The sequence below is a fragment of the Pseudonaja textilis genome, chromosome 4 (genome assembly GCF_049901715.1).
Source record: "Pseudonaja textilis isolate UNSWEBS1 chromosome 4, rPseTex1.2, whole genome shotgun sequence".
In the NCBI taxonomy this organism is placed as follows: Eukaryota; Metazoa; Chordata; class Lepidosauria; order Squamata; family Elapidae; genus Pseudonaja; species Pseudonaja textilis.
In genome coordinates, this window is record NC_141993.1 from 53,911,861 (window position 1) to 53,938,920 (window position 27,060).

General features: G+C 37.8%; 1 protein-coding gene across 3 annotated transcripts in view; it reads right to left on the reverse strand.

The window, feature by feature from the left end:
- The window catches only part of DGKG (diacylglycerol kinase gamma), a 103,503-nt gene that overhangs the window by 12,405 nt on the left and 64,038 nt on the right, over window positions 1-27,060 (reverse strand). For all 3 annotated transcript variants that reach the window (XM_087933083.1, XM_087933082.1, XM_026701379.2), the window contains 4 exons: window positions 23,194-23,258; window positions 14,474-14,564; window positions 8,599-8,800; window positions 897-1,017 (listed from right to left, as the gene is read on the reverse strand). In XM_087933083.1, coding sequence (XP_087789209.1) covers window positions 897-1,017; window positions 8,599-8,800; window positions 14,474-14,564; window positions 23,194-23,258 — 479 coding nt within the window. The remainder of the gene's footprint in view (window positions 1-896; window positions 1,018-8,598; window positions 8,801-14,473; window positions 14,565-23,193; window positions 23,259-27,060) is intronic.

The following is a 27,060-nucleotide window of genomic DNA, read 5'->3' on the forward strand; positions in this document are numbered from 1 at the left end:
ATTGATGGGTGTGGCTTGGTGGTCATTTTATTGGCTGGGCGTGGCCAACTCAATATCACTCACATCGAGGCACCATCTCCTTGCCTGGCCCCTCATGACTGTGGGGATGCTGCAACAGTCGTAAGTGTGAAAAATGGTCATAAGTCACTTTTTTCAATACCATTGTAACTTTGAATGGTCATTCCACACAAGCAAAGTACTAGCAGAGGAGGGGAAAAAACTCCAGAGGAGTTCCAGAGACAGTAAGGCTAGTCCTGCCAAGAATGTAATAAGGGTTAACAGGCAGTTTCTGTAAGCAACCCCAGAATGTTTCCTTCCTGCTTTCCTTACAGGATTAGGCCAGTAATTTCTTCTAACAACCGGTTCTCTGAACTGCTTAGAATGTTAACAACTGCAAATAGGTGTGAACTGGTAGAATCCCACCCCTGGTTTGGGTCTATAGAAACTACATCCTTTTCCTATTTCTTAATGTAAGAGCAGGCACCTTATTCTCTTTTGTAATGGGTCAAAAATCCTCCTGTTTTTTCATGGCTCCACATCTCATTCCCTCATCTCCTTTTGTCCCTTTCTAGAACATGCTAAAATTCTGGGAAAACATAATGCCTTCTAAGTAAAGTGCTTCATTGTGATCATCATTCTAGCCATTGTTTATCCACTACAGGATAAAGTCCTCTTCCTCATGCTTCCAACCAGCTTTCTTTTATAGACTTGGTAAGTTTTTCAGGTCATAGCAAACCACAGAAATAGAGATTTGGTCTTTAGAGCAGGATATTAGAACATTAGCACACAGAAGAAAGGGCTATCAGGAGGTGCCTGATTCTTTTTTGTCTGTTACTATAATATCTTCCAAATTGGGTGAAAAATTCATATTAGAATCAAAGTCTCAAAGGAGGTACCTGATGGCAACAGAGGAACACTGGGCCAATCTCTTTCCAGCACTTTTCAGTCCAGTATAGATCTGTCCCATTTCCATTGCCCCTTCAAGACCAACAACTTCCAAGAGCTGATCACTAAGAGCTAATGAAAGATAGATAATTATTAAACAAAGAAAAACCTTTGGCCCTTATATTGTATTTAATGCAAGGCTGAAGATTGCTTATATTGCTGTTCTTCATGTAGTGGCTATGGACATCAGGGTACTCATTTATAATGCCCTAAGACCCTTTGATCATGTTTTAAATTAAAATCATTTTAATTGAAAAGTTTATATTATCTATCATTATCTATCTATCTATCTATCTATCTATCTATCTATCTATCTATCTATCTATCTATCTATCATCTATCATCTATCATCTAACATCTTCTATCATCTATCTAATAATTGGAGGTGGTAGCAGTAAGTGCCCAGAAACACTAAAGGAGATAATATTTTGTATCTAAGCTAATTTTATTTATTTTGTCAATAGCTTACAAGACAACAAACATAAGTATAAATATAGGAAATGGGTATGAATAATCGGGGACAATAGGACAGGGACGGTAGGTGGTAGTTTTGTCCATCCGTTCTGTATATCTGGGCTGTTGTGTTTCTATACCAATATACCAGTGGTGGGATTCAAAAATTTTTACTACTGGTTTTGTGGGCATGGCTTGGCGGGTGTGGCAGGGGAAGGATACTGTAAAATCTCCATTCCCTCCCCACTCCTGGGGGGAGGTTACTGCAAAATCCCATTCCCTCCCCACTCCACTAACCTGCATTCCAGCTCTGTTCTCCTGTGCAAGGCAACAAAAGAAGACCCAGTTGATCATCTGGGACTGGGGAGCCAAAGAATAGATGGGGGCAGGGCCAGTCAGAGGTAGTATTTGCCGGTTCTCTGAACTACTCAAAATTTCCACTATCGGTTCTCCAGAACTGGTCAGAACCTGCTGAATACCACCTCTGCAGTTTACCTTCTGAAATAGAAACTTTCTTGTGATTAATGGATAAAATATTGTGATTTAGCTTGAGGGCTCACATCTACTTCTGTTTCTTGGCCAAGTCTCTGAACTTTACTGCATCAGCCTGCATTTTGGGAAAATGGGCATTTAACCCCACCAGGTTGGTATCTATTTCATGAATGGGCAAAATGTCATTTGCTTGACTGTCTTTCTGTGCATATTTCAGTCAAACACTCCTTTATTTCCAAATGAATCCACTGTCCTGAAAGGACTGGAAACAAGAGTTTGAAGGCAATGTTTGGAGCAGTTCTTTGTCAACCTCATCTTTTATTGGCAGAAGCTCCCAAGTTCATTTAAAATATCTGGATAGCAGGTCTATAATACACCTACATTTGGAAAGTTACAACCAGCATGTAGAAGCTATACAGGTAATGACTGGATGGGATACTTCTTGTACCTATTTAAATGCTGTTCTGAGTTCCCTGGAAAAAAATAATAAGCAGCATGCTAATTATTATCAATAATCTCAATCAATAAAAGGTAGTTTTATTTGTTCACCTAATAATGGAAGTCTTGGCTAACAAAGGAGTATTAATTTTTTTTTTTTTTTTGCTAGGGTTAAATTACTATGACTCTGCTCCACAGTTTGCTTTGAAATGAGTTGGCTACAGCTCTCAGTTCAATTTTTTCCCCTACAAGGCTGTAAGGCAGCCCCACGACTTGTGATCCAGTGATCCCCTGCACATTACCTAAGGGTGCTTTTGATGCACAAGTGAGCATGTTGCAAACATTTCATTTGATTTCATTTAATTTCATTAAAATGTCTTTATTGGGAAAAGAATCCCATTATGAGGGAAGCACAATAACACGACAAATGCTTCAGAAGCAAAGCAACGGGGCAATGCTTCTGCATTTGGTAACACTTTTTGTGCAGATTCTACTTATTTTCAGAAAGATCTGTGCACTTGGTGCTTGTGTCATCCAAGAGTATTGCACAGATGTTACCAATGTGTGGTTTTGAACACAAATGTCTTCCCTTAAAAAGACACTATTTGGATCAAGGATTAAACATTTTTCAGCGCCCGGAACGATGATGCAGCCAAGGATAAATAAATAGGCTTGCTTCATCTCTTTGGGTCCTTCATTTGGCAAACCCTCCTGTGCACAGGCATGGTTTCTGTTTGGTTGCCTTTGCTGTGCAAGGGGAAAAGTGTAGCATTTAAAACGAATGACAAACAAGAAGAAACAAATGTGAGAACAAAGCAAATTTATCTTTTGAAACATAGACATTTGGCCTACATCAGGATGAATTTGCAGTGCTAAAGTTGCAGTCATTTCTTCTGCAGCACCCCAAACCAGCATATTTAATTTCCCCAAATGAGGTCTTGCCTGAATAACTTCAAAACTAAATACTAATGGCCTCGACTCTTTCTTCTACTCTTGGAAGATAGATTTTATCGCTGAATCTTTAAATATTGCCCCCTTCTGCATTTATGTGTGTTCTTCCAGTCTCTGAGTTATCAGAGAAACAAGACAGCATAATATGTATTGCCATGATGGCTCAACTTTAATTTGCATTTGCAGGAATGCTTGCCAGTGCTTCTTACATCCTTATCATGAGACAAGCTAAAGGCAAGATTTAGTAGATTTCTTTGGTGTTATTTCCACCACTTCCCAGCATCAGTTGATAGTCAGAGAAACAACCCCCACTCATTCTCCTGAAAGTGTGATGGAGCAGGTTGGGCAGAGGCTTTAGCTGTATTCATGTTGTCTGAGTGATAGATCACTTGAGCTATTTCAGAACACAGGTCAATGGGTTGCTGGTTTGGAGGAAGGAGCTTACACAGCGCACTAAGGCCCTTCTGCCTCATCCTGGCCCATCCTTAACTTATCAGCTGGGTTATTTTTGGACAAAAGCTTGCCAGTCTACTAGAAATCTAGTAAGCTTATAGAGAGATTTACCACCTTCCTGTCACTTGGGATAGAAGAAGAAACTAGCACAACTCTTATCAATTTTCCGCCTGCTTCCAAATTGGTAAGACCTAAGAAGGAAAGTGAATGGACATAGCAGCATCCAGATGCACCCAATGGAATATGCAAAATGGCATCAGAGCAAGAAAATAATGTTGCCTCACTCCCAAAATAATAGAAGCAGCAGAAAGTACAGCCATGCCAAACCCTTGTCAGCAGAAGCAGCAGAAAGCTTTAGCAAACTCGAGTAGAATCAGCAATATATCCCTTCCCCTGTTTAAATAATTAGCCAATCCCATTTTTATTCATAGGCAGGCTTACTGATCTTTGTAAAACTTTTGAACAAATATTCAATAGTAGGACACATCTAGTGATCTATAAAAAGGCTGAGATATATATATATATATATATGTAAGGAAGCCATGTTATGCTTTATGAAATGTAAGTTAGGTATTACATGGGCAGATGCTTCTACAGAAACCAGAGATTCCTGCAGCTGAAAGCAAGATGGCCAGGGAACGATCAGAGATGAAGACATAATCCTGCAGCAATCTTAATTGGACAATAGAAACTCTGAAGATGCCAGCTTCTGATTGTGAATGAGCCATTGCATTCTTAAATCAGGATGTGTTGGAAAAGATAGACAGCACTACTACTTTAAAACTAGAACAGCTAAGGAAAAGTTTAGGGTGCCTCTACAGGTAAGTTGGAGATAATCAAAAGCTGCTTCATAGAGACACATCCTCTAAAAATGATTTGTCTTTATGCCTTTATGCCATATGAATCTGAATCTGGAGTGTGTTTTCTATACAATTGTTTTCCTTTCCCAAAAGATAGTTCAGATCTACTTGTATGTAAAATCCTATAGAGCCCTGCTGTGATATGCTTATTTGGGGAGCAAGAAGATGTGTTGTTCTGAACATTAGGTTAGTGATGGCTCATGTAAAATTGTACTGTTAAATCCTCCACTTGATTCAAGATTAGTTTTTAAACAATCCCTATTTGTGTTGTCCGACAGAAGTAGCCGATGCCAAAAGTAATAATTGATAGTATTAAGAAACTGCTCCTCCCTATAAACCTTGTCCTGACCTACCTAATTATTAGTTTTCAAGCTGGTTAGCCATTATCATCTGGGAATGTGTTACAAAGGTAACATGTGAGCTGACATTGCTGCTATGAACCCATTTGTCTCATTTCACAAGAAAAATAGTGAAGAGGAACAATTATAGGCTAGGAACCTTGCACAGTGGTGGGGGTAGGATAGACATGGCCCACAGATCAGATATTGGCAACTTCCTGCTTGTTGTTTTGAAGTTGCAGTTCTTAGAAAGTTACCCATTGCCACTGAGGCAGCCATTAGTGAGAAGGTATTTCAAAATTGCCATGTATTGTTCACAATGAAATTCATGCCCAGTGGCTTTTTCTTTTTGAGGATTGCGCTTTAAATGCCTACAGATTTGCTGCTGTATTCATCCCACCTCAGGTCTCTCCACTCCGAGAGTCTCATGCATTAGTCAGAAGGGAATATTCTGGAGAGAGTGCTGTTTCACCACCCCAGCAGCTTTCTTTTTCCTGTTTGTGCTGTAGCCTGTAACAGCATTAAAGCATCCTCTTAATTACTCATTCTGTTCTGCCTAAGTAACACCTGTTCTGCCAAGCTCTTTCCAACCCTCTCCATGGTCTCCCACAGGGATATTCTTAGAATTTTCTTATTTTCAGGCAAGCGCTCTCATTGGAAGAGCATTGCAGAAAAATCTCACAAGGTGATCCATGATTCTCCATGACAGAGAATGTACCTTTTGTTTCCAGTAGCTCGGCAATGCTGTGCCAATAGTGTGATTAGCTTAAGGCCTTTAATATTTAATTCGTTTGCAAGATCCATTTTCTGTAAAGCTTTAGACTCATTGGAAGCTGGCAAGGAGTTGGGGGAGGGAATGGCTTTGAGAACAATTAAATAGACAACATCTAATGAATTTTACATTAATGATAAACTTGGAAATAACTGCTGCCTGTAAAATACTCCTTTGGAATATATCATAAGTTCCCGCTCTATCTGAAATTAATGATTGTCAGAGATGAACCCAAGTCAAAGGGTTCTGTCCCCTTCAACCCAGGCACAATTGGAAAGGCTTGAATACTTTATAGTACTATAAGCAATGAACAAGTATCCTGAAGGAACATGTTGGGCAGGACAAGTAAACTGAACTGAAAGAAGGTTGCACATAGCAGCTTCTTCAGCAGAAATGAATTAAAATTTAAAAATTAAAAAGAAACTGGTATGCATAATCTCAGACTTCTTACAACACAAACTTGTTACCTAGGGAGAAAGCACAGGTGCCCTTTGTCCTGGGAATCCTTTCTTACATGCACAGCTAGAAGCTAGCAATGTTGGCTGCATTTAGAGATAATTTACAATTGTGAGTTAAGTCCCTTTGGAAATTGTGTGTGAGAATGTCAATAGGCATACTGGCTAATTGTCAGGGTGTGTCTGGCCTGGTCTCAAGCCATCCCTTCAGCCTTTGCCTGCCTGACCCAACTCCTTTACCAGTTTTCCCGCAGCTTGCTACACCCTTCAGATGATTTGGGACATATCTCTCCAAATTCCCAGTCACTCATTATGGTCAGATTGTCTTTTTGAAAGATGTACTGTTTGTGGTTGGAAATTGGAATGCCAAAGTTTGAAATAGTAAGGAGGAAAACAAAGTTGGACTGAGTTGGACAGAAATAAAGAAGGAGAATGATTTATCGGTTTCTTCTGATTCAATAATTTCTTCAATGCTAACACTGTTTTTTAAACTTCAAAACATACCTACACACACAGGCATCTTCAGATGGGGCATTCATAAATCAGTTTCACTATATTATTGGTACAAGATGGTGAAAGAGGTTAACTATAGTAGCAAAAATTTGGACAGGGGCCATGTAGAATAGATGGTGAGCAGCTCACAATCAAGCCAAAGCAGGCCAAAGCCAACAGCTTTCTAAGATATGAACTTGAGCATGTACCCAGTATTTTCAAGGACAACATCAGGATTTTCAACATCACCCTTTTCAGTCAGGATTCAGGCTAGGCTGTAGTACCAACATGACATGAACTACATTTGTGAATTACTTTTGAAGGACTCAGGATGGGGGTGGATACATTATGCAAAGACCCAGCTTCTTAATAATGGTGGCAAAGTTCTAGCAGGTGACAAAGAAAAGGCAAGTTTTTTAGCTGCTATTCTTATTAGTTTTCTTGAAGTAAAGATGTGTTTTCCACCAGATAATTGTGAAAAGCAGGTTTAAGGAACAAGATTTGAAATTTGAAAATGATGAAAAAGATATTCAGGGAATACCTGTTACTCTGAATGAGTTCAGATATTCAGGGCAAGAGTCATTCATTCATTCATTCATTCATTCATTCATTCATTCACTGTGATGGTGCAGTGGTTAGAATACAGTACTGCGGGCTACTTCTGCTGACTGCCTGCAGTTCAGCAGTTCGATTTTCACCAGGTTGACTCATCCTTCCATCCTTCCAAGGTGAGTAAAATGAGGATTCAGATTGTTGGGGACAATATGTTGACTCTTTAAACCATTTAGAGAGGGCTGTAAAGCACTGTGAAGTGGTATATAAGTCTAAGTACTATTGCTATTTAATTTCCTACCTCTAATTTAGGCATTCAAGACAGTATTTACAGCATTTTCTGCTCTTATAATTTCAAACAAAGCAGCCTAGTGGTAGTTTGTGCTGTGGTCCAAAGTCATCCCATGAGCTTGGATAGAATATTTATCAAATCTGCAAATATTACAATGTCAAGTGGGATAGCTCATACCTTAAAGATTGTATAAATAACTTTAACAATTATTTTTATGTTAGAGAACTGTACCTAAAATAACAGAATGGAATTTAACAGGAACACATGCAGGATTTTTCAGTTAGCAAGCAATCAGTTGCATATGTGTACCTGACTTGGCAAAAGCATTTGTGAAAAAGATTTTGGAACTGTAGCTGATCACAAATTGAATATGAGTCAGCAGTGTGATGTTGCTTTCAAAAAAGCCAAATGCAATTTTATGCTGCTTCAGCAGAAGTATTGTTTCCAAATCATAGGAAATCACTTAATTTCTTTTGGTCATATCCCATCTCAAATATTGTGGCCAGTTCTAGATATTGTACTTTAGGAATGATTTAATTAAACTATAACAAAGCCTGAAAAGATCTCCAAGGAGGGGCAGGGATTTAAGAAAGATTGAAGGAATTGGAAATGTTTAACCTTCAAAAAACTGGGAGATGCTACATAGAAGAAGAGCAGGTTCTGTTTTCAACCACTCCAGAAAACATTGCCCACAATGATGAAAACAGATTCCAGACGGGATGTTTAGAAAAAAAAATCTTAACAGTTCAGCCAGTTATCCAGAAAATTGGATTCCTCTTCACCATATCTGAGATATGCTTTAATTTGAGCATGTTTTGGTACTCCACGTGCAGTTTGAATGGCTTCTTTCAATTCTCAATGACTATGGGCACACGAATCCTGGTTTTGGTCTTCATTTTCACAGATGAAATAGGATGTTATTTTTCATTAAACTGCATGCCCTAAGAAACCTTATTTTTTGGTTCTTCCAACATGTCAGGCATTGAACACAGGAAATACACTTTTTGTGTGGCCACTGTAGATATACAGTACAGGAATGACTCCTAAATATCTGCAACTTCCTACATGCTACTTTTACCACATTCAAAATTCTAAGCCACCTCACCTTGGACACAAAACTTGAGCTCCTTGGCATCGGTAACCACTGAGGATTGCAACTTTTCAGGTATTTTTTTGCTCATGCGATTATAGCTGCGCTGTTTCTTGGTTTCCCCCCAGAGATTGGAGCCACCATACATGCTGGGAATGTTGAGAACTGCAATTCCTTCCAATGAAGTGCTAGTCAGATCCAAAACAGTTCCATCACACTGATACAGAGGGAGAAAAAGACAAAAGAGTGGTTTTATGAAATATATTCAAAATTATCTATTAAGCTGTATGATGAACTATTTAAATATTTTTATCCCATCTTTCTAAATATCCAATTGACTTCTAATTGCCGTGAAACCAATGAAACAAATTATTAAGATCCACATTCATTACAATAACACTAAGAAATAAGCTGTGATGCTATCAGTTCAAAATTGAGGTATAGATTGTTTGGTCTCCTTTCAGCAGAGTCAGCATGAGCAGTACTGTCTAAACAATGTCTTACTTACTTAAGACCATTTTAACCAGAATCTAAATGTACCAAAAAACATGCAGTTTATCAGGGGACATTTTTTGAAGCAGAAAGCTTGCACTATATTCCTTGTTTCTCATGCACAAGCCTGGACAGTTCAGTAGATGTGAATGAAACATTTGATCCATGAACAAGGGGCCTATACAACTAAATATTCTGAACATTTTAAAGTGTGGTATAAATATTATCAGGAGTAATGTGAGTAAAACCTAAGTAATCTAGTAAAGATTACTTTAAGCTTCAGTATAGTTGACCAGCCTTTCCTAATCTGATGACCTTCTTGATGAACAATGCCGTCTATACAGCCAACATACAGCCAATATACATCGAAGACAATGCCTACTGTATTCAAGATCAGATGACTGCAGATCTTATTAATTTTGTGAGCCCTTATTACCTATGAATATTGCTGTTTTGCATACTGTGCATTATTATCTGCTGTAATGTCCTACCAGTCAATAACTATTTCAGCTTCAACGGCAACAATACAAGAGTACACAACAGACACAAACTCAATGTAAACCATTCCAAACTTGATTGCAGAAAGTACGACTTCAGCAACAGAGCGGTCAATGCCTTTAATGCACTACCTGACTCTGTTGTTACATCCTCAAACCCCCACTCCTTTAACCTTAAACTATTGACTATTACCTCACCCGATTCCTAAGAGGTCTGTAAGGTGCATGCGTAAATGTACAATTGTGCCTACCGTCCCTGTCCTATTGTCCCCATTTATTCCTACCTATTTCCTGTATTCATACTTATGTTTATTCTTATACTTATTATCTTATAAATGATTGACAAATCAAATAAATAAATCAATTTTCTGGTAACAGAGGGAATGTTTAAAGCAGAGAATGGACACTGTAAATAATGTGAACATTTTACAAGCAGCTGTGGGTGGCAGAATCAAAAAGTTTACTAATAATCAGATGAACACAGAATTAATAATTTATATCACATTTAAAAATCTCATGCTTCATATGTGAATCCATTTTGCTGTGTGATTGTCCCCTCTCCCTCTAACTGAAACTAGAAATTATTGAACACAAGGTGTAAATAGGGGTTTTTTTTTTGTAAAGAGCAATCTAAAGCATCATAATAACATGTTTGACAAAAGCTATAATTGAAAAACAATTATTTTGGTCTGCACACAAGTCCTTTGATATTTATCTAAGGGTTGCAAGTGCTGTTCTTTGGTCTGTGTTCAGTTCTGCTTCGTTGTTTTGCTTGGGGATGTTGCCAGTGAGCCTCTCCTGTGCTGTCTGGGTAGCAAAATTCTGGCAGGCTGCAGAAGGTAATATGGACGCCATATATTCACCCAGCAGAGGAATGAGCATCTAATGGCCAGCAACTGTGTTTTCCTCTTTAACCCTGCTTTGTCTCTGTGCCAATGTGGTATAATGGCCTCTTTGAGAAGGGGCAGCTGATGGGTTGTTGGCAGGAAGACTGGAAGTAGACATTTGCAGCTGGGCAAAAAAACAACTTTATTTCTAAGCGACTACAACCATAACTGATGCCAATTTCCAAAACAAAACTGCCATTTCTCCTGTGCTCATAACAGATGCCTGAAGCCAAAAGAAGGGCAAACTGTTGCTTTCATCTTAAAATGCTGTTAGATTAACACTTTGCAGCCCTTGAACTACAATATCCTGAGCATATTTGCAGAAAGATACAGGATTGAGAAATTTTTCACACAATAGTATTTTTCAGCAAATGCTGGGAGGGGATACACTTAGGGTTGTTTTTTTGTATAACAGATGAATTGTTGTGCAATGTGGAATCTGTCAAAGTTTGAACAAATACGGCTAAAGTATTTTTCCCATGTCCTCACTATCAGTGCTAAATCCAAAACAAGTATAATAAAAGCACTGATATGGATCAGTGTAAACCCTTTTGTGTGTAACATTCTGTTCCCAACCAAGGACCCATCGAAAGCCTACAAACAGACTCAAATCCAATAATGCTCATGATGTGTTCTTGGCAACTCTTATTCAGCCACCTAATAATGTCAGAAACATTATATCACTGTTAGGGCTATTTGCAACAGCAGCTTTGTCCTACCTGCTCATCCTAGATATATAGAAGGTAGAAAGAAATAACATTCACTTTTATTTCATTATTTAATATGCTTCTTGACTAAATCACAAACTGAAGTCATGTGTGGTACTAAGCTGTTTTGAACCCAAGGACTAATCATTTGCCTACTTAGTTTGTTTGAAATGTTTCTGGCAAAATGTGCTATTTGAATATTCCATGTCTGACTTCAGCCTCTCAGGCATGAATCCACATGGGAAGGTTTTAGGAGTTGCACTGATTCACAGACTAAATACAATCTCAGCAATTGATGGCTAGGGGAAAATGCCAAATAGCATTTTAAGTCTCCCATCTATTTTATAGATGTACTAGGTGAACTGGACGTGGGAGGTAATAGTAGTGTTCGCTGAAATACCACACCAAACTAAACACAAACCTCCTCATATTTTAAGAATAGCTGGACAATGGAAAAAGTTCTTCAGAGATACCAAGGAAGTCTCTCTTTGCTGGTTCTTTTTTATTTAAAATTCCTGTACTCAAAGGGATAGGCTAGACTAGTGCTGGAAGGAAAAAAACTAGGGAGTGATGAATGAGCAAGGGATGTAGCCGGCTAAAACATCTGAGACAGCTGAGGAGACATATATGTTGTGTCATTTACCCTTTTTGACAGCAATCAATTGAAACTTATTCCTGATCTGGGTTTGGATGACTTCCAATTTCCTCTAAAAAGCTTTTCTCTCCTTTCCTGGCTATTATTAGCCCCTTAAGGTGCTGGCTGCAATAAAACCAGAAGGCTTTCACTGTGTATAACCTTAGAAAATAACCGTAGATGTCTTAAGCAAGTGCCAGCTATAGAGGCTAAAGGAAGAATCCATTTGAACATAATGATAATTTACAAAGAATTTGAAATTATTATACAGATCCACCAAGCTTTGATCATGTTACACAAATGAAAGGAAAAAGAGCAGGTTGGAGTGGATAGGCTTATATCTCTTCCACTGGCATCTTGGAAAGATGCTGTGAAAATAGGAATGGGAAATAGAAAGAGGAATGAAGGAACCAGCAGTGAACTCTGAGTAGTATGTCCACGTGGCATCTTTTTGGTGTGGTCTTGAAATGCAATGTGTTCCTTAAAGCTATCCAAACTCAGATTTGAGGTCACGCTGGCATGCAAAACTATAGTCAGAGCAAAGATAGTAGGAACAGGATCATTTACACAATTAGGAAGCAATTAGAGAAGCCAGCTGAGCCCAGGATCTTCTGAAATGATTTCTTGGAGAATGACAGCTGATGGGAACTGTCTCTATGTCAACCCTTGAGTGAGGATGCCTGCCCTCACTTGTGGGGTGCCTGCCCTCACTAAGGAACTGAAGGGAGGTGATCACAGCAGACTGAAGAAGCATGGCAAGGCATGGGCTTTGACTGACAATTCCATTTTCTAGTTTTACTGAGTAATTAACAAACATTGCATTTATGTTTTGAGACTACGGGTACTGAAAGTATAGCTCTCAGTCCTTAAAAAAGAGGATGGTTTGGATGAGGTTGAGGAGTGGAAATGGTTATGGAAAATACACACCACATAAAATCTCAAGTACAAACTATGAAATGATTGACTTCTTAGTAACTGCTGGTGAACCACACATTTCCTAATTAGAGGCTGTTTCCATTTAGCTAGAAGGTGGTAGTAAGCAATCACAGAATTTACAAACATTCACAACAAACTTAATTTTAGTCAAGCTATGAAGTGTATCTATAAAGGCATAATTCTGCTCCCCCCAAACTGGCTTCAAAAATGAGACACCCAGATGTCCATGCCAACAAACATACTTAAAGGGAATCCATAAAACAGGAATACACTGTGCATTTTAAAAATGCTACTCCACCTCTATAATGTTTTTCCCCCTTCCACTGAACGGTGTTTTGAACATCTGTTTCTAAACAGAAGCTTTCTCAGCTATAAATGTACCTACTCTTTCCCTGCAAAACATCTTAAAATGTTTCAGTGGATGGAGAGGTTACTAAAAGCTCAACTGCAGTTGCCAGCTGTTTGTGGGGAAAAAACTTCTATTGACATGCTAACAATGCAGGAACCACAGGAGATATATTGTTAATTGGAAAACATTCAAATGCGTGGAATCTAGAATCTTGTTCAATTGCATTATTCGGGATCAGAATCAAGGTCATGAGCCAAGCACTAAAAAATAAAGAGATGAGTATTGTGCTTGTGAAGGCTATGGAAGTGATAAACTTTTTAAAAAAGTGTTTTCTGGCATTGTCCCATCAGGCAAGTCTTTTGTGGAGCTTTCTCCAGTCTCCATCCAGCACCATGGATTCTGCTAATCACTGATTGGGAAAAGTGGCCAGTGCCCCCTCATCTTCCTATTCTTTTTTCTCTCACGTATCCAGCAGTCCAGAGGCAATTAGGGGAACGTATAGGCCCTTTCTCGTCAAGTCGCAGTCTTCAGTAGAATGGCAGATAGGGTGGATTTTTCTTTGCCTGCCTCCTCCTGCTGCTCTTCTTCCTCCTCTTCCTCCTGATCCTCCTCTCCCCCCTACACTGTTCTACTAAACTGTCAACTAAAAGTCAGTAAGTGAAATGTCCATAAATATTTGTGAATTTTCTATTATTTGTGATCCAAATGTTAAAATCACTGTTTCAAATGAGGAGATACTGAAGATACTTTTTTAATGGGGGGAAGAGGGCAGATTCTTGTATTAGAGTTGGTATTATTTTCAAAAGCTAAAATCTTTCTTGAAAGAATAGAAAGGTCCCATAGATACAGCATGTGGCTGGGTTTAATAGCATCAGGGTAAACTGAGCAAAACATGTCCAGCTCCAAGGATAGTGCTATGTTAGTTACATAAAGACTAGATCAATGCTGGTCTTTTGAGTTAATTATTGCTGTAAACTGTGGCAAGTCTACTCACAAATAAAATATATTCATTGAACACCACTACTTGAACTTTTGAATATGTATCTATTAAATCAAATCATTTTAATTTATCTTTTAGATTCTAACCTGTAAGAAGCACAGAGCTGTTATACTTTAATTTTTTGACTAAAGTTTTAAGAGATGGAATGTAGTTTGAAGTTAAAGAAGGAGGGAAAAATAAACCATAAATTTGCCAGGAATAATTTTCCAATAAACCATGGAAATTCTTACTCCACAAGCTTGACCCTGACTTTTCTAGAATGTTCAATAGTCTACAGTATGCTTAATGTTTTAATGAAATACAAGAACACATTTCTAAGAAATTATTGACATAATCATAACACACCTTCTACAGAAAATTAAGACTTTGAGGGTTTGGGGAGACTCACCTCAATCTCTACATAATCGTGAAGTTTCTTGCAAGTGGCTGAAAATGTTTCTGTTGTACCAAATTCAAAATACCACAATTTATTCTTCATTCTGACATAACAAAACAAAAAAGGAAGAGCATTCTGGAGTGATACATTCACATGATATTTTATAGATGCTGCCTTGCTAGAAGTCACAAAGTTTGCAGTCTAATATGAGCTACCATAGTTTGACTGGGAAATGATAAGAATAAAAAAATTATCCTCAAAAATTAGGCAACTTATGGAATTGCATCACAATAGCACTAGGTGATAGGATATTTCAATTCACCAGTTATTTTCCCTTCTTTTCAATAAAATTTATTTACGAGAAAATTTCCACCTAAACTTGCAATTACAAGTTTAACAAAATGTAAAAATCTCCTATCTGACAATTAATCTAGATAAACCTTCAGTAAAGATGTACATATTCCCACAGGCTTTAGCAGAAACTGGAAAAACAAAGAGGCAACAATTTGCCTCTGTTCTGTCAAGAGACACAATGGTTTTACACCCCAAGCATTATTCAAATCTCACCTGGCCAAGTGCTTTACTCTGATATCATGGTTTCATTAAAATTCAAAAATTACTTTGTTAATTTGTTGAAAATATTGTTTGCATGAAGGTTGTTGTTTTGTGAATTCTGAAGACAGAAATATTTTTTCTTAATAGAATACTGTAGCTCTTATGTTCAGAACCAAATTTCAACTCAGGATGAGACGCCATATCATTCTATGATACATTGATGCACATCACAGTCATACAGATTGTTTGTATCAGAGGATTTACCCCATATTTTAGCAGTTCAAATAGCTTATAGAAAGTAAACAAGAATAAGGATGTATCCACAAGTTTCAAGTCCTCAATATCTCGCAACCAATCTAAAGCCAGTTTCAAAATAGGCAGAATAGGTAGTGTGACACCATCCAATTCTTATTATCTCCAGTCAGCTGACTGTTGATGATGGAAAGTGAATTTCTGAATATTGGAAGGAAGGTGAATGGTGGGAGCTACTGCTACAGCCCTGCTTCTCAGAAAGGCAACCAGCCTCTGTTGCACGGTAGCTGATCAGGCTACCCCCATAAAATGGCATGCTTTGCCTGATTGTACTTGGCACATATTATCCTCTATTCTTGCAGGATCCTCCCTTACCAACTGTAGATGCTATGCTCCATACCTACCTGCCTTTTAACCTTCTGGGCATCCATAAACTGTAACCCTCCTTAATCTTGTTCATGAAATCACATGTATGTACATGTGGAGTGGGGGAATAATCCATTATATGAAAATCCCTGGCCTAAGTCTATCAAAACTTATTTTTATTTCGTGTGAAAGCCTATTTCTTGACTATAGCAATCTACTACATTAATGTTTTAACATACAGTAATTCTGAGGAAGCTGCTTCTTTCCCTTACTTGCCTATAATCATAGCCAATTAAGCCTTTGGAGTAGAGTCAACTAAGCTGACTCATTCTAGTTTCAGTTTAAAATAATTCAGAGGAAGCATCTTTCCAGAGACAGATTTTTTTTAAAAAAAAACTTTAAAATATACTTTATTTATTTATGTTAATTGCTTACAAGATAATAGGTATAAGTAAAAACATAGTTATGAATACATGGATACATATAAGAAAAAAAAACAATAGGACAGGGATGGCAGGCATGTTGGTATGCTTATGCACACCCCCTACAGACCTCTTAGGAAAGGGGTGAGGTCAATAGTAGACAGTCTAAGGTTAAAGTTTTGGGGGTTTGGGGAAAAAACCACAGAGTCAGGTAGAGTATTCCAGACATTGACCACTCTGTTGCTGAAGTCGTATTTCCTGCAATCAAGTTTGATGCGATTAACCTTGAGTTTGTATCTATTGTTTGCTCTTGTGTTGTTATGGTAGAAGCTGAAGTATTCATTGACAGGTAGGACATTGCAATGTATGATTTTATATACTATAATTAGATCAGACCGAAGGCAGCATACTTCTAGATTTTCTAGGTCTGGAATTTTGAGTCTGGTGGCATAAGGTATTCTGCAACAAGTAGAGGAATGGAGAACTCTTCTTGTGAAATATTTCTGGACTTTCTCAATGTGTTAATATCAGATATGTAATGTGGGTTCCAGACTGATGAGTTGTATTCGAGTATTGATCTAGCAAATGTTTTGTATGCTCTAGTTATTAATGTGACATTACCAGAGAAAAAGCTATGTAAGATTAGGTTAACAACTCTTAACGCCTTTTTGGCTATGTAGTTACAGTGGGCTCGAGCACTTAGGTCATTAGAGGTGAGTACTCCAAGATCCTTGACAGAGTTTGCATCATCAGCAAGGTCTTGACTATTCAGCCTGTATTTTATTTTCTGAATTTTTTTTGCCAATATGTAGGACAGAGCATTTATTTGTGGAGATTTGAAGTTGCCATTTGTTTGACCATTCTGATACATAGTCGAGGTCTTTTTGAAGGGTAGCAGTATTGTCTGTGGTGTTGAATAGCTTTACATCGTCAGCAAAGAGGATGCAGTTGCTCTTGATATGATCACAGAGGTCATTTATGTAGAGTATGAAAAGAATTGGTCCTAGAACACTGCCGTGGGGAACACCGGTGTTGACAGGTACAGAATTTGATAGGACGCTCCCAATTTTGACCATTTGTTGTCTGTTTGACAGGAATGCTTCTATCCAGTTATGCAAGTGTCCAGAGATACCATAAGATTTTAGTTTTAGGAGTCGTTTGTTGTGTACCACTGAATCAAAGGCGTTACAGAAGTCTATGTAGATTGTGTCGATTGCTTTACCCTGATCCAGTTGTGTAGTCCATATGTTTTTGCAGTGTAAGAGTTGCAGATTACATGATAGTTTTTTCCTGAAACCAAATTGTTTATTAGAGAGTAGGTTGTTTGTTTATAAGTGGAGGATGATGGATTGGTTAATAATTGATTCCATGACTTTACAGGTGACGCAGCATAAAAAAATTGGCTTGTAATTTTCAACTAGGCTTGGGTCTTCCTTTTTGAAGATGGGGATGACTGTGGCTTGTGACCATAGTTTTGGCAAGGAGCTGGTCCTGAAAGATTTTTCAAAGATTATGCTTAGAGGTTTGGCTATGGCAGTGGATAGCTTTTTTAAGAAATAGGCACATATTCCATCCAGTCCAATAGATAGAGATGGTTTTAGATTGCGCAGTGCTTTTTCAACATTGTCTTCTGTAAAATCGTTATGTATTAGATCATTGTGATTGTCTGTGGTTCAGTTAGGAAATACTGGGCATGATCCATTGCTGTTTATAAATACTGAGCCAAAGAATGTGTTAAAGAGGTTGGCTTTAATCATGTCGTCGTTGCAGTCTTTATCATTTGGTCCTTTCAGGGGTGGGATGGACCTCGAGTCTTTTAGTTTGTTGTTTACAAAATTGTAGAAAGCGCGGGTGGAATTGGCGCAAAGGTTTTCTTTTTGTTTAATGTGATAATTGGTGCATTCAGTTTTTATCTGGTGGCATAAATTTTTGTATCGGCTTTTGAAGTTGGCAACATGGCCAGATTTGTTTTTCCGCCAAAGTGACTTTTTTTTGGATTGAAGCTTCCTTATTGTTATGGGTAATTTGTTTTTTTTCTGGTTTTGGGAGTTGTTAATGGTACATATAGTTTGATGACTCTTTTGACTTCAAGTAAATATATTTTATTTTAAATATATTTTATTTTAGTATATAAAAATATACTAAAACAGCTTTGTAAGGCCAGTTGAGGAGAATGTATTTTTTTCTCAGTTCAGTATTTCTGACATGATTATTTTTTTATTATGATGGTAAAATCAGGAGTAAGTGGTGATAGCAGACAGTTTAGAAGTAAAACCATTTTTACTTCAATTTGAAGGGACAGGTATGCTTCTACTGCCCCTTCATAATTTAGGACAGAAATATGACTCCATCCATCCTCCTTTTCTAATACATATTTCGTGGTCCCTCTTTGGCCTAAGATGACTTCAGTGCTGTCTAAGGAACATGGTAATTCAATAGAGTGTGTTTACAGGAAATGCCTCCACTTCTGTGCTCTATTCCTTGTATGAAAAATTTTCAACCAGATCCTCAGAAACCATCCAAAGGTTTAAAGACTGGCGTAATGCTATAAAGACAGAAACAGCAGCTGTTTGGCGCCTAGCCACCTGTAGGTGTAAAATCATCTCCAGAACTAAATAGGGAAGTCTTGAGGTATTGTACACATCTCACTGTACTGTCCCCTATTGGAACACACTTCCTTCAATAGCAAGGTGACAAGCCCACTTGGTTTTTTTTTAAGGAAGGCAGCCTGCTTTGAGCTCTGACAGGAAAAAAGTCCAAGTGTTCATCCTACCTAATGGAATATATATCAGATTAAACAACAGGAATTTTGAAATACTAATGACGACATAAGATAGCTTTCTGCTTTTGCTCAGCAGACTAAATGGCTCTGTTCCAGAAATTCTCAGATTATGTTTTTCAACTCTTCAAGGCATTTGAAAATGTAGTACATCATCTCACTATTCACACCGAAGTCACACATTGCATTTGACTGTCCATCAACTCTATTTCCTTGATTGTGCACAGCCCTTTTTCTCTTCTCAAGGCTGTCTTCTGGAATCCTACCTATGCAAGGCATATGAATAATGCTTCCATACTAAGGATCCTTTGAAAATATTCCAAAGAATCCTAGGTTTCCAACTTTGGAAAATGAACACGTAGAACAATCTTGTTCTGCTTATTCCACATACTTTTTTGGGGGGGATTGCTGCTGGACCAAAACTGTACATGCACTTTCATGGATTTTGGAGACAAGTCCACGTTAACCTGTACAGGCCACAAATATTTGCCTTATTATGCCTTCCGGACAAATAAGTGTCAGGAAGGCATAAGGCAAATATTTGAATCAAGTAGAACAGAATGACAAGGACTTCATAAGAGGTCAGAAAGCTGGAAGAAATCCAAGAATTTTGTAGCGAAGAAAGAATATGATTAAAAAAAAAGGTGAATAAGTTTTTAAATTGCTATTTTAGTCCATAGTATTCTAAGACTTCTATCGGTAATATTCCAAGTTCTAAATTGCACATACTGATTGAAAATTAATTAATAAGATATAATTAATTAATTATATCTTGTCCTGTTCAACTCTTTGTGACAGTTCTTCTGATGTTTGAACAGTGCTATAAAATTTCAAAGCTTCTCTATTACCATACCCCCATCCGTCAACAGGTTAAACATCTATTTATTTATTGCATTTATATTCTACCTTTTTCTGATAATTAAAGTTGTTTATATGAATATTATTCCACAACAAAAATCTGTAAGATAGCTTGGGCTCAGAGAGAATGATCAGAGTCACCAGTGAGTCCTATGGACAAGGAAATGTTTGAACCTGGATCTTTCCAGCCCAAATCCTACCTGGTGAATACCACATTACACTGGATTTTCAGATATATTTATTTCACATTTTTATTCCTATGAACTATTTATGCTGTCTATTTCCTATACACCTGAAAATGCTTCTGAATGCCTTGATTCAATTCCTAGGGATTATAAATATGTAAACCCACCAGAATTATCACAGGCAGCAAATCTTTATTTTTAAATCTGTGAAATATTGAAGCTATATGGAGAGTGAGAGAAGATAATTATGTCTCTTGACAATAAATATCAGAGTGCATAATTGTGGCAAACAGGTTATGATGTCATCTAAACTCATTTATTAAGCTGATTTGTGAATATACGTGTCAGTTATGTGTGTACATGCCAAACAAATGCAGTATATCCATTACAATTTCAGCAAAAACTATAAACCAACATTTGAAAGACCAAACATTATTCATTTTGCATAGTTGGAGCATGGGATTATCTTTTCAGTTTTCATTCTGTATTTCCTAGCCTATCCTGTTGATGGTTGTTTGAATACAATAATTTTTGTAAAGTTTTCCTGAATATCTCCTGTATGGACATTAGTAAGTGAGTTTTGCTTTTTTTTAAATGTAAGCAAGGCAGGACTATTTCTCATAAATCTACATGTGAAACATGAGCTAGTTCCAACCTGATATTCTGTTTTGCCTTTATTGCCTGTTTCTGCTGGTTCTGGAATTTAGATGTAATTATGAAGTGTGAATGAATGGAAAGGATATACAGCCAAACTCTAGGCGTTTTCCAAGCAAAATCTAAAATATCCAGAATTGCCAAATCTTAGAATTCCAAATCGTAGAATACTGCATACTTTTTGAGATAATTTTGCTCCAGGATTTTATATAAATAACTTAAGTTTCTTTCAGTAATACTTTTTATCTGCCATGACATTCTCCCTTATTGACAATCAATCCAGTTGGATGTGGAATAAAACCTCAGTCAGGAGCAAAACAGTAGCTCAAATGGGCAAACACGCAATAATCAATCAATCAACGAAATAAAAATTGGTTGTCCTTCCATTCCTCTGAAGATTTATGGAAAATTTGTTAGCAAGAAGGAATTGTCCAGGTTTATGGAAACAAAGTAAAAAAGTTCTTATGTTGCATCTTAAACATGTAAAAGAGGAAAAAAACAGGAAAGGAAAGGAAGCTTTGTAAAAGTGAGGGCAGGAGGTGAGAAAGCAAGAAGAGGAGGCTCCACGAAACCTGCCAAAAACAAGAAAACTGCCCACTGAACGAAAGAAAGGCTGAATGGAGCACGAGCTTCCTAGGTTGAAGGTAGCTGACTGACTTAATGTGCCATTTCTGGATCAATCATAAGATTGTAACAAGAACATCATCTGTTGACCAGGAGCTAGCCACCAAGGATAAAATGGTCATTCAGGGCAGGAACCAGCCCCAGAAGGAAAGGGATGTGCCAGGTACACACCTAATCTGTGCTGGGTCTGCTTGTAGAATGGAAGAAGTCACTGGAGACCATCTACTCTGAAGAGCTTAATGTGGCTCAGATTTTAAACAGCAGTTTTAAACTGAAGCTAGAAACATGGCTGTGAAGTACATTTGCAGGTGGCTGGGAGTAGGAGGCAGCCAAAGCCATCAATATCTGCACCCAGGAAACAGTGAATGGCCTATATTGGCACTGGACCAAGCAGAAAATGTGGATTTGTGCTAAGAGTTCTGATTACTGTCAAAATCAAACTTGTCAAAAAAAAAAAACCTCCTACATTTTCTCCCAAGATTAGGGAGAGAAATCTTTATATTTTTTATAATTGTTATACAATTATCATCATTTCAGATCCTCAATTTTTTCCCCAAGAGACCCATCTCTGATCCAGACAGTGAGGTATGACACAACTTAAGAGAACCAATATCATCATGCACTTTAATCAATAGAAGCTAGAATGTTTACATTATTATTCTTGTAAATTGTTAAAAACAAATAAAACATGTACATATTCAAGCCTTGGCCTATGTGTGGGCTGATTCTTAACAGGTGGACAATATGACATAAGTGGCTATTTCAATGACATGCACCATTTCCCTTATTTATTTCTTCCTACCAAGCAATTCTTTAGTGCTTTTTAAAACTAGAAGTTTGCCCACCTAAGACTCAAATGTAGCTCTTCAATGGTCAAAACAAAATAGGCAAAGTATCAGATTGTAAGTACAATAAAATATTTTAATCAGACAATGATTTCCACTAAAGAGTGTTCCATCCTGATCAAGTAGTCATAAGTACTGGGGTGTATAAAATTTTATGGGCTGTTGCCTTAGCAGTTATGCTGAGGATGAAAGGCTTCTAGTAAGGGAACTAGAAATGAGATGAGTTTGAGTGCAGTAACTCAGACATCAATTGTTTGTCCTAATGGAAAATTCAATGATTAAAGCAGTTCCAGGTAGCAGTATGGAGAAGATTGTCACAAACTGAGATCTGTTTTCATCTGTTTTAGGGATATTTCATGTCCCCCCCTCCCCCTCTCCCCCGCTCTCTTGTTGATTCCTAATTGTTTGATAACAATAGCAATAATGTGATTTCTCTTCCTCACCTAGATTATATTATTTAAGTAAAAGCCTTGGGGTGGTTAGGATTGGATTTTTATATGGAAGGGTGTAAGTGCTATCTGTTCTAGAACTCAGGACAAATTCCTAGGCTCAGACTTTTTAATTTTAGGGATATGGCTTTTGAGTTCCTGGATCTCAAGGTTCTAAAACAATGATTTAGTAACAGATTGATTTCATTGTTTTGCATTTTTAATTTCACTCTCCAACTGAAAAACATTACCAATGCAATTTAAAATAATCAGATTCTGGCTTCAGGTTTATAGTATAAGAGACATGGCATAAAAGCAACTGAACTAGAAAGGAGAAAGAGAAAAATATTAAAGTTTTTATATGAGTTCTTTGGGGAGGGGGAAATGAGACCAAGGAACCTGATTTTTTAAAACTAAATTGTTCTCCCCATAAGGGTCTTCTTGGAAGACAGAGTATGCTTTTGACACCTGTAATTTCCTCTCTTGGTTCCTAGATAAATTACTAATGGATGAGGCCAGAGTACACTCTGAGTAGATCCTGTGTCTGGAATTTGTTCATGTTTGAGCAAAAAGCAAAAAACTAAATCAGCTTTTCCCCTTTTCCAGACATGTGGTCCAAGCCAAATGAATCAAAACCCACACATTTAGATAGAGGGTGCACAGACCAGGGAAGGCTTAAGCAAGTAATTTGGTCTCACTATAGAAACCTTATAACTAGTACAAAAGAATAAAGAATTGTGCGAGCGGGAAAGACTGATATTTACCTGCTACTGAATTTTTCAGGATGCTTTTCCCTCATCAAATGGAACCTATGTGCAATGGATGCATCCTATAAAAAGAAGAAAGGGATGAAGCCTTTTATAAAGTACAGTCAGTTTTCAAGAATTGTAACACTAGAATTTATAGATTTGAACTCTATTCCTTATATTGTGCCTCCCTACAATTATTATAACTAGTGTTGATGTTACATTTTTCCACAAGCTTCTTACAGTTACCATGCCAGAATGATGTCTGTTTTCAAGCACTTTTATGTTACTATAGTTTGCATTTTGCATTTCTTTACCCCCATTTTAATTTTCATTTATTTATTTAAATAACTTATATATTAATCGAATAGTTTTGGACACATAAAATAATAGAGTGCTGAAGAGAAAGCCAAGGCCTCTGGAGATTGGATCTCAGGGGCAATTGCATTTGCCTGTAATTTCTAAAAATTTTAAAAGTGATATCTCTGGGAAGAGAATGCAATCTGCCAAAGAATTATCCTTTTACTGCTTTTCAAAGAGAACCTTGGCAAGATACTGTGGTGGCTGATCTTCTGTGGGGAAGATGGAGAGGATGCATTGAGCTGGAAGATGGGGGTGGTGCAAATGTTTCTCCCATGAGAAATTAGACTGCCATAAGTTCTCCTTATAGTTCCAGTCAAGCAAAAAAATAAAAAGAAAAGAAACTTGCTTTAAGAGTGCTGCCAAAGCACAGCTAGAAGTAAGTTGACTCATCTGTCAATCACTGTCAATGTTGAAGGATCACAGAAATCACAGCACTAGGTTTGAAACATGTGCGGAATCCTTGTATGGAGGATGTCCTGGGTTGAATCCATGCATTCTTGTGTTTTCTACCATTTTACAGCATGCAGAATACAATAGCAGCAAATTTGAATGCTTTTCAATGAAAAAGCATGTCCAATGTCTTCTTCCAATGTCCTGCCCTTTTATTAGATACATATCCTAATTGGGGAAGGCTAATGTATATTATTCATGGTTATCCGTTTTGCACTCCTAGAATACAGAAGGCAAAATATCCAGCTTAAAAAAACCCTTAAGAATCATTAACAAAATAGTCTTGTATTGTATACCTTTGGCCATTCTTTGCTTTGCTGACAACTGTGTTCTTATCCTGTTTAAGAAAGCATAAAGTTTAAATCGGGGTCTCCAACCTTGGCAACTTTAAACCTCGGTGGACTTCAACTCCCAGAATTCCCCAGCCAGCAAAGCTTTGCTGGCTGGGGAATTCTGGGAGTTGAAGTCAGCTGAGGCTTAAAGTTGCCAAGGTTGGAGACCCTTGGTTTAAACTGTTTTCAAATCACAAACAGCAATGCAAAGAGCTTTCTTTCAGCATTGGGGTTTGGATTGCCTGTGGAATGCACCCTCCTCATCCAGGGATTAGCAAAGTCCACATCCCTCCCTTCGTGATGGAGTATTGAAGTGTTGCTAGGAAGGGACTTTGAAAGTCCAGGATCTGATCTATTTGTAATCCAAAACTTCCTGTTAGTGATATAGTTACTGGCCCACATTTCTCAGAGTCCAAAAATAAAGGGAGAGAAGATGGGAAGCAGCATGTGGCAGCCTAGGCTCGAGAACAGCTTGTTATCATCAGTGGTAACGCTTAAAAGCATCTTGTTAAGAGCTGGGATTCCAGAATAACACAGCCTGTTTATATAGTTTCCTTGTTCTTCAATACCCCGTAAGTCAGTGATTATAATGACTTGTACTGTAGATCTATAGATACAGAGTCAATTTTCTTAAATATTTGCAAAGCATGAAAAATAATTTAATGTAATATTAATCATGTGTTATTGATTTTAAAAGGTCAGCACATCAATTACAGCCATTTGTAAGGCACGTTGCTTATGCCTGTAGCCCATTTATGGCAATCATCAATCATTTATAAATGGAGCCTTACTATAACAGAAGAACATTTCTAAACAAATGCTTCAGTGTTCCCCCCCTTTTCATCAGCTGTTTCTTCAACCATGCCAGAACATTAAACTAGTCAGCTGTTGTGAGGGGCTTCTTAGCAACCCTACAACACGGATAAACTAATAATTATTTGACCAATTTCCATCAGTGAAAATGCATACCAACCATGAAGGCACACAGAATGTTTAATAGGAGAAAATGGCAAGATAGTTAAAATATAATTATATAAAAGACTGTACATGCAGTTATATAAGGCTACTAGTATAGTAGGAAAGCATATTGAACTCGATAGATGTGCTCTGGCTACTAGGGCAGAAAATAGCATATAACTGAAGACATGCACTTCACACTCTGCCATATTAGCATGGAAAGGAGTAGAAACATAGACTGGAGGAGTATTTTTATTCTGAAATATTTATTCTTCTTGATTGTTACTAGTCTATAAAAAGGTTGGTAGTGGTAAAAGATGCATTTTGAGCAACACTAAATAAATACATCCTCAACGTTGTGGCCACCACAACTTTCCTGCAGATGCAATTCATGCTTTTAGCAAGCAGATTGTAATTATGATAGTTGCAGTGTCCTGTAGTCACATGATCATCATTTGCAACCCTCCTGGCCAGCTTCCAACCAGCAAAGTCAATAGAGAAGCTGGCAGGAGTAAAATTGTGAAACTACTAGGTCTTGTGGATCAGGAGAACTGAAACTAATTGCTGGCAACCATACTTGAAACTGGCAACTTCAGGGAAAGTGGCAAATCAGATGAAAAAAAAGTGGAAAATGTGCGAATGGCTGCAGCATTGTCTGGACTTGCATGGTAGCCATGTAACTTCAGGGAAATATATGTATGAGTTAAAAAAGCAAAGAATGTCTATAGGACAGCAAAAATGAATTTCATCCTATTGCTGCCTCCATAATGTCTTCTGAATCGAAGCAAGTTTCTTCTTGCGGCAATACTGTCATCACTTTTCCTCCAGATAATCATCAAAACATACAAATAATGGTTGCTGGAATTGGATGTGTCTAATTTAATGAAAAGGACTAGGGGAAACATGATAGCAGTGTTCCTATATCTCAGGGGCTGCCACAAAGAACAGAGAGTCAAGCTATTCTCCAAAGCATCTGAGGGCAGGACAAGAAACAATAGAAGGAAACTAATCAAGGAGAAAATCAACCTACAACTAAGGAGAAATTTAGAACAATTAATCAGTGGAACAACTTGCCTCCAGAAGTTGTGAATGCTTCAACATTGGAAGTTTTTAAGTTTTCAGACAACCATTTGTCTGAAATGGTGTAGGGTTTCCTGCCTGAGTTGGACTAGAAGACCTCCAAGGTCTCTTCCAACTCTGTTATTCTAAGTATTTTCCCGACTCTGCAGAGGTAACCAGGGGTGGGATTCTACAGGTTCGTACCTATTCTCTAGAACCCATTGTTAACATTCTAAGCAGTTCAGAGAACCGGTTGTTAGAAGAAATTACTGGCCTAATCCTGTAAGGAAAGCAGGAAGGAAACATTCTGGGGTTGCTTACAGAAACTGCCTCTCCATTAACCCTTATTACATTCTTGGCAGGACTAGACTTTCTGTCTCAGGAATGTCTCTGGAGTGTTTTTCCCTCCTTTGCTGGTACTTTGCTTGTGTGGAGTGACCATTCAAAGTTACAATGGCACTGAAAAAAGTGACTTATAACCATTTTTCACACGACTGTTGCAGCATCCCCACAGTCATGAGAGGCCAGGCAAGGAGATGCGTGCCTCGATGTGAGTGATACTGAGTTGGCCACGCCCAGCCAGTAACATGACCACCAAGCCATGTCCACCCAGTCACATGACCACCAAGCCATGCCCACTGCTTAAGCCACACCCACAGAACCGCTTGTTAAAAATTTGAATCCCACCTCTGGAGGTACCCTGTAAATCCAGGAAATAGTATAG